Here is a 9,294-nt window from a genome sequence, read left to right on the forward strand (position 1 = left end):
TTTTTTTTATAAGCAGTAAAAACTTTTTTCTGCGTTAATCTTTTTGTATGATTTCAACATGATAGGAAACAGTGAAATACAAGTTGATAATAAAAATAAAAAAAGTCTGACGAGTATCTAAAAGTCGGTAAGCTATTAAAAATAAATAATTCAAATGCCAAAGATAATTAAGACTGTTTGATATGTACTGAAGACTGCCATGACACTGAACTCTGAGGGATAGTACTCACGTATACACACACACACGTACACGCATATATATACACATATATGTGTATATATATATATATATATTATATATATATATATATATATATATATATATATATATATATATATATATATATATATATACGTGTGCGTATGTATATGTAGAGTGCATGCTTGCACGTAAATATGTAGGTGTATGCAGGCAAATACGTATATCTAGACAAGTTTTGAATATATATATATATATATATATATATATATATATATATATATATATATATATATATATATATATATATATATTAGTGTTTACCCTCTCTAGCTAATTTATTTTATTTATTACACTATTTTGTTGTGGCATAAAATTTAGCTTAATTTGTGCGGTTAAGTTTAGTCTGACGAAAAATCTTATCAATGGTTGACCCACCAACACTTCACGGACAGACAAAGCATATATTATTCAAGCGGCCAAAAAGAATAATTTATGCACGTTTAGTATTCGTTTTTTTATGATAAAGCTTCACTGTTTTAAGTAGAGCTTCCTTCATGATAAAGCTTCAGTTCCTTCTAAGATTGAAAGATCGATCCTTGAAAATTTGTGCCAAAGGACACCGCTTTCCATATTTGTGGGAATCCTATGGATATCACTTCCTTTATTTGATAAAGTGGCGTTTGAACACCAATTCTATATAGGGAAAAGTGGGACTTGGACACCACTTCGTTATATGAGAAAGTGGCAGTTGGACACCACTATTTTATACGAGAAGGTGGCACTTGGACACCACTTCGCTATATGAGAAAGTAGCAGTTGGAGACCACTTCGTTTTATGAGAAAGTGACTTGGGACACCATTTTGCTAGAAGAGAAAGTGGCACTTGGACACCACTCCTCTATATGAGAAAGTGGCTCTGGGACACCACTACGTTATATGAGAAAGTGGTAGTTGGAGACCCTACTTCGTTATAGGACAAAGTAGCACTTGGAAACAACTTCGTTACGAGAGTAAGGGGCACTTGAAAACCACTTTCCTTTACTCGTGAAGAATGTTTCCCAGACATCCCATCCTTTTGAAAGAGTGCCACGTCGCCGCCATCCCTTCCTTGATCTCAACGAGTGCCCCAGGACGCCAATTCCCGTATTTGACAAGAGTGCCACCCGGACTACACTTGTCTTACTTGAGGGCGTGCCACTTGGACACCACTTTCCTCGGCGCTGCCATAATGGACAGCCAGTGTCGCCTCTGCTCATCTCCTTTAACGTGGCACCCGAGAGCCAGCTTGCCCACGTATCTGTCCTGCTTCTTGTTGTGACTCAGGTCGTGGAGAGGAGAGCTCAGGTCACCGGGATTTTCCTCTGGATGGTCATCGGGGGCTCTGGAGGCGTCCGAAGCCGTCGGGGTCAGGGCGACGCGCGGCCTGGTGCACATCACCAGCAGGAAAGTGACATGTTCGACCTGCGAAGTAGAGGCAGGAATGATGGTCAGCTTGGTGCGTCAGAAAAGGTTCGTGGGATTTACATTGGTCTAGTCTGGTATGGGTTTATGAAAAATAGTATATTAATGAAGCAGTCATCCAATTTGAAAGTTTGGGGAGTGAGATGTGGAAGAGGGGATGAAGATTAGCCTATGTCAGATAAGAGTCATACGATTTGGATTAGTCTAGTCAGGTATGAGTTATGAAAAATAGTGAATTAGTGAAGTAGCCACCTAATTTGAAATTATAAGGAGTGAGATGTGGAAGAGGGAATGAAGATTAGCCTATGTCAGATATTGGTTATGAGTTCTTGATTACTTGGATCAAGCAAGGGTTATAAGAAATAGGGGATTAGTGAAGAATTCATCTAATTTTAATTGACGACGGGTGAGGTGTAGATCACCTGGAAAGACCACCAGGACAACTCAGTTTAGGGAAATATTCTTAAAAGGCAGCAAACAGAGAATGAATACGTGAGTACAGATTTATGAATTTTTGCAATACTAACCTGAGACTGGGGCAAGTCAAAGATAAGAGTCTCGTTCCAGACCGGCGATGCCGTTCCAGGTCTCCAGGTGGTCTTCTTCTTCTTCAGGACACGACCGGAACCGCTGATCAGAAGAACCCGGATGTATGGACCTATGAAATAAGAGAACATGTGTTGAAGTGTTTTGGCTTTAATATAATGTAAATATGAATTGCGTTGTAGGTTCAAAAAAAATATTTTTGTAGCTCATATCAACTTTGCGTATTTATCTAAAATGGAGAATTTTTTAAATGAATGATCACCAATGCAATATACGTAATGTCCTTCAAAAATACCTACTAACGATTGCTTAGATAAATTTTCGTTCCTTATTTGTTCTGATAAACTTACGGTCAAAACATTTTCCTACCAAATGAATTGACTGCAGATACAATGTATTTGCCCCAAGTATTCAATGTTATGATAATTTTTCGATGTCACCTGCCCATATTGATAGCAGTATATTTACATGAACTTTGCTTTCCGTTTATATATATATATATATATATATATATATATATATATATATATGATATCACTGTTATCTCAAACCCTTCTGGGGTGTTTCCCTATCTCCAAATATGTGGAAAGATAAAAACCTCCAATCTCGCCACCATTTCCAATCTCATTCACTCCCTCCAGCCAAACACGATTATCAAGTTACCGTAAATAGCGAACAGCGCGAAAATAACCTCTAACGTAATTTGGTTTAGAAAGTCTTATAAAAAGTATTAAAGACTGAATGCAGTTAGACCTATCCAGGATTATGATTCTCCTTTGCTCTCTATACTCGCATTTCGCCTATGGGCATTATATAGAGCTAAGCTAACGTTGCAAGTTGCAATGAATGAACTTTTTTTTTATTTTTGGCATTCACATTCGAAAATAAGCTTAATGCAAAGAACACTAGAAATAGCTGTGCTAAATAAACTCTTCTTCTACAAAGAGATCACAATAAAAAGAGCCAATATGTCTGGTAGTATTGAACGATCCAATCTGAGAGACAGTCCGCGCGGCTTATAAATGATACCTGATAAATCGTTTTGCATTTATTCTAGTTTCACCGACATGGGAAAGAAGTTAAAACAAATTTAATTCTCAGCAGGACGTGTTCAGCACACCGGTTTTTAATCCATTTTTATCCTGTAATGCTAAAAATGTCGTCAGACTGTCAGCTAAACTTAAGTAAAGTAAATAGATTGCGAATATGAAAGGAAAATAATAGAAATTGATTTTGAGGAATAGAAAAAGGATTAAGATAAAGGACTGAAAATATATATGCTACGTAAGACATGTACATGAGAGAGACCCTAGTCTTGGTCCTGAGAGCAGTCACAGCAGAGTATAAGAAAGAACTGACAGAAAACTGTATTTTGAACCGATAAACACGTGTCAGATGGAGAAGATGGAGAAACCCCAGGGTGCGCTCATTTCAGAATCTAATGAGTCCTCGCCCACGGCAAGAAATTTCTCCGTAACTTTGTTGATTGAACATCCCATATTCATTCGGAGCTTAAGGAACTGAGTTAGGAGTAAATACGATGAAAATAAGGAAGCGGAAACGAGCGTGATGTGTCTCTTCTCGTTTATTTCCTTCGCGTTTTGGATTCAATAGACACCAATGGAACAAACAATTCCCATCTTTCCTAGACAGTGACCCAAAGCAGAGTTCTAGGACTAATATTATTTTGGGGTCATTACTGCCTTTTGTTTGTGCTTAAGGGAAGATCCAAGAAATTCTTTGTCCCCCGGTTTCATTTAAGTTTCTTTGCGCTGAATTTTGGGATGGAGTTGCTAGCCACATGTCTTCGGGTCCTACAGATGGTCTCGGTAGTTTTAATGCCTTATTCAGTGGTCACTTATTCAAACACTAACCATGCCCAAGGATGCTAACTGTTGTGTCTTGATTACATATATGTATTTATTCTGAAAAGATCATATATTCTCGTTCATATATATATATATATATATATATATATAGTATATATATATATATATATATATATACATACAGAGAGAGAGAGAGAGAGAGAGAGAGAGAGAGAGAGAGAGAGAGAGGAGCATGATTGGGCTTGACCCCAATAAAGCATTATGCCTTCCTCTTGAAGGTTGTCTTAATTTGACGTATAATTACTCACAGAATATTTTGGGAATATAAACAAACGAACTAGACTGGAAACCGTTCAAGATTGTAGATTTTGCGAAATGGCTCTGTTTTGTTCTCATTGCTGATTGACTGTTTCTCATCAAGAAATATAACAAAATGTAGATATTAGACGGGCGAGATTGGAAGATGAAGAGATTTGACATATCTCTAAAATATGTTCGATTCACTGTGACATCAAGTAATTTTTTGGTCGCTCAAGTGATTGTGATTATGCTCCCATATAATGAGTTATGACTTTCTTTCTAACTATGTATATGTAATTGAACGTTAAATTCATTGGAAGCTCCATTTTAAATTCAGTTACCCCTGTGGCTTTTTCCAAGTAAATAGTGCTTAACGTCTGAAAAATAATGATAATAGCATGATCACCTGTCTACTCCCACCAATTACCTTTACTATGCTCAGTTCGAACCAGAGAGAAACGTTGGCCTAACACTTTAGAAAACTCTACGGACCAAGATAACCAGATTTCGGTTACCGGACGCGCCTTGTTTGCATCATAAATAATTACTTATATCTTTGTCTACGACGATATCAATCTCCAGAAATGACGAGTATCGGAGAGTTACTGGCACAATTATAAAGTGAATGCAGCTTATACAGCAATCACTTTCAATAATACTTGTTTGAAACAGGGCCTACTACCTGCATGAATAAATATAATATAGTAATAATAATAATAATAATAATAATAATAATAATAATAATAATATAGTTCATAGCGGGTATTGTGCAGCGCACTGTTATCTGTATAGGTTACTTCCATGTCTATTCTTCGGCTAGGTGTGCACTTCACTGCCTCTTACTTTTGATCTATTTCTTATGTCTCTCTCCCAACAACAACAACAACAACAACAACAACAATAATAATAATAATAATAATAATAATAATAATAATAATAATAATAATAATAATTTCAAACTCACAGAAATCATTAATATCCTCCACGACGTTGGTATACTTGAGGTTGCTGGCTTTGATGACGGACACAGAGAGACGCTGCGCCGTTGGAAGGTAGCTCAGGCCGAATAACACTTCCCCGAAGTCCTGGAAGAAGAAGAAAAATGGGTTAGTGAGACTGTGCCCCTTATCGTATAAACATAAAATTGTATTATCTTCAAATGTATACATACATATATATATATATATATATATATATATATATATATAGATATATACAGTATATATATATATATATATATATATATATATATATATATATATATATATATATATATATATATATATATACTAGAGGCGGGAGTCCAGAGCGCCCTAATCATCAAAGCGGTGACGAGTTTTGAATGATCTGACTCTTTCACCAATGATGAGTAACCAAATAGACAAAATGATAGATATTCGATATTCCGAGAACGTCGGAGATCTTGTATGTGATCCCTGCATTATGCGCAACAACGGGCGAGATCTCATTTTGTAACGGTCCTTTTCCGCCGTTACTAAAAATTAAATTCCTTTCTTACCAAACTCTGTTCACAACCACAAGCTAAGTCCACAATCAGTGGAATAGCTCTCAAATACTATCAAGAGTGCAAAAATCAATTCACGACAAAAATATTTAAATTTAATACAAATATCAAGACCGAAGTTATTCCTGAACCTCGGAATACATATATTGATGAAAACCAATCACCTGAATTATTTATAGAACAGCACACTTACCCAATTAAGATAGTAAAGCAAAGATACATCCCTAAGGAGAAGAGGTTCAGAACAGGAGAAGGTATTCGAAAGTAAAGAACAACCCATCAATTACAAACTAAATGAACCTAATTGTGGTTTCCCTCCTCCGAAACACTTAATCTATATATATATATATATATATATATATATATATATATATATATATATATATATATACATATATATATATAATTAAGGAGATCACAGCCACAGCTCCAGTGTTTCGGAGGAGGGAAACCACCGTTAGTTTCATTTATACATATGTATATATATATATATTATATATATATATATATATATATATATATATATATATATATATATATTTCTGTCCCCCGTAACACTGGAGTTATAACTTTGATCTTTTTATATACTTATATGCCTCTGCGTCCAGAGACAAAAGTGAGGTGGCAAAGTGATATATGTACGTATATAAATATTTATGGTACTCCATAGGATCTTCACATCAGCGATCCTACGTCCTCGAGGATGGTCCTCCAGAAAAGCCGGGACGTCCAAATCAAATCAGAGCCAAAGATCGCCTGAATATTCCAAAAATATTAGTCACTTATACCTTGGCTAAGCGAGAGCCCCTCGACATTTACTGAGCCGAGGGTGAGGCAGGATTAAGAGTAATCCTTCAAGAATAACAGTACGTATATCCAAGTAGACGTGTCGTAGCAAATCCAACAGTCACCAGGAGGTATGAGGCTCAGAGATCAAATCGCGCTCCACCCTTCTCTCTCTCTCTCTCTCTCTCTCTCTCTCTCTCTCTCTCTCTCTCTTTCAAAATTCCTGTATAGGCATTTGCGTTGTAAAGGTAGGTAAGTCTCTCTCTCTCTCTCTCTCTCTTTCAAAATTCCTGTATAATCATTAGCGTTGTAAAAGTAGGTAAGGATCTCTCTCTCTCTCTCTCTCTCTCTCTTGAAATTCCTATATAAGCATTTGCGTTGTAAAGGCAGGTAAGGATTTTCTCTCTCTCTCTCTCTCTCTCTCTCTCTCTCTCTCTCTCTCTCCTCTCAAAATTTCAGTTAAAGAACTCTGATGAAAAGTTAGTTATGTTCTCTCTCTCTCTCTCTCAGTGGGTGTGTGTGTGTGTGTGTGTGATACAATTTCCATTCAAGCACTCTCGTTGAAAAGTTACCCGAGTTTGTGGAGGTTCAGCTGCCTAAGCCTCTGTCTGTAGCATAAATTATCCAGAATTCCGACGAGGGCTTAGCAGAGACTATCTCCTTCAATTTAGCATCATCAGAAATTGTTCTTTATGGGAGAGTCCCAAGGTCTTTCAACCAGCATTCATATTTCATTAGCTACGCAGCCCTTTCTGCTGTTGTTATTTTCCAGAAGTAATTTCGAGTTGCGGCATTTCTAGATACACGAATTTGGAACGTAGCATTGTAGCTTACTTCCATATATATATATATATATATATATATATATATATATTATATATATATATATATATATATATTTAGGAGGACGGGCAGTGACTGAGGGAATTTAAAAAAAATATAAACAAGCACTCTAGGCGATGAACAACTGAACAGAGGAGGATTGCGTATTTAAGGACGTCGGCAAAATAAATGTACTTGAGTACGATGCCTTTCCCTATGGTTCTTCTGATTATATATATGTATATATATATATATATATATATATATATATATATATATATATATATAATATATATATATATACTAATAAAAAAGGAGCCCATAAAACACCAAATGTAGAGAGAAAAGTACTATATTTCAGAGACTGCTGTCTCTCTCTTCAGGTATATGAATGAGAAAAGTTTACAGAAAAGGTGGTATTTAGTATACCAAGAGATTCGTCCACAAGTAAGCCAATTTAGGTAACACCCGCTGATAATCTTCCTTTAATCTTCTTAAGCGTTGGTTGAATGAACACTGCGTCGACGATGTCCGATGTCCAATTCCCTTTTGAGATGTTCATTACCTGCTTCTCTTTATTAAGGCCGATTCCATCATTTGACTCTTGTACCGGCAGTTTGCTGCTATAAATTACACGTGACATATTCCAGTTTATTCTATGGTTATGTTCATTTATATGGTTGAAAATAGCGAGTTCTGTTGTCCATACCTAACTGACCGTTTGTGTTGTATTAATCTCTGGGGAAGTGATTTACCTGTAAATCCGATGTAAGATTGGTCACAGTCCTGGCATGGGATCTCATATACCCCAGAGTCTTTGGGCGATGTCTTTTGTTGGACGTTAATCAGGGATTTGGCTAAGGTATTTGGGTAGGTAAATGCAAAAGGGTTGGATTTCCCAAGGGTTGTGAGTTACTCTCTTAATCGTCTCCAGGTGGGGAATTTTTATTTTATTGTTGGGTGTGTCTCTGGTCTTGTCTTTAGGGGGTCGGTAGAAAATTACGTTTGCTTTTTGAATTGCTTTCTCAATTATATGGTCAGGATACTTTAAAGATGAAAGTTGCTTGCGAATTAGTTCAAATTCTTTTTCCAGGAAATCTGGGGAACAAACTCGTAAGGCTCTTAAGAATAGGTTGCTAGCTACACCTATCTTGATAGTATTGTCATGATAGCTAAAGTAGTGAATATATGAAAGTGAGAACGTTGGTTTTCTGTATATGGTAAATTTGTATTCTGTGTCTCTGATTATTAAAACATCAAGAAAAGGAATTTTGTTGTCTGTTTCCCATTCAACTTTAAATTTGATGCTGGGCACTAATGCGTTTAATTTTGAGAGGAATTCATTAAAATTACCCCACTTATTATCCAAAAATGTTAGTATGTCATCCACGTATCTCATCCACAGCATGTTTTTGGGTTTTATTGCATTTATTACTGTAGTTTCAAAGTATTTCCATGTACAGATTGCTAAAATAGGACTTAAAGGACTACAAAATTTACCATATACAGAAAACCAACGTTCTCACTTTCATATATTCACTACTTTAGCTATCATGACAATACTATCAAGATAGGTGTAGCTAGCAACCTATTCTTAAGAGCCTTACGAATTTGTTCCCCAGATTTCCTGGAAAAAGAATTTGAACTAATTCGCAAGCAACTTTCATCTTTAAAGTATCCTGACCATATAATTGAGAAAGCAATTCAAAAAGCAAAACGTAATTTTCTACCGACCCCCTAAAGACAAGACCAGAGACACACCCAACAATAAAATAAAAATTCCCCACCTGGAGACGATTAAGAGAGTAACTCACACCCTTGGG

At 36.1% G+C, this 9,294-nt stretch overlaps 1 protein-coding gene across 4 annotated transcripts in view; it reads right to left on the reverse strand.

Moving 5' to 3' along the window:
* Window positions 1-354: 354 nt before the first annotated feature.
* The window catches only part of LOC135216049 (synaptotagmin-1-like), an 89,583-nt gene continuing 80,643 nt past the window's right edge, over window positions 355-9,294 (reverse strand). For 3 of the 4 annotated variants that reach the window (XM_064251020.1, XM_064251021.1, XM_064251022.1), the window contains exons 9-11: window positions 5,303-5,423; window positions 2,191-2,321; window positions 356-1,663 (exon numbers count right to left, since the gene is read on the reverse strand). In XM_064251020.1, coding sequence (XP_064107090.1) covers window positions 1,382-1,663; window positions 2,191-2,321; window positions 5,303-5,423 — 534 coding nt within the window. In that variant the 3' untranslated portion in view covers window positions 356-1,381. Of the gene's footprint in view, window positions 1,664-2,190; window positions 2,322-5,302; window positions 5,424-9,294 lie in introns of all 4 variants that reach the window. The other variant, XM_064251023.1, reaches the window with a different exon arrangement.

This window comes from Macrobrachium nipponense, chromosome 6 (assembly GCF_015104395.2).
Source record: "Macrobrachium nipponense isolate FS-2020 chromosome 6, ASM1510439v2, whole genome shotgun sequence".
Classification (NCBI taxonomy): Eukaryota; Metazoa; Arthropoda; class Malacostraca; order Decapoda; family Palaemonidae; genus Macrobrachium; species Macrobrachium nipponense.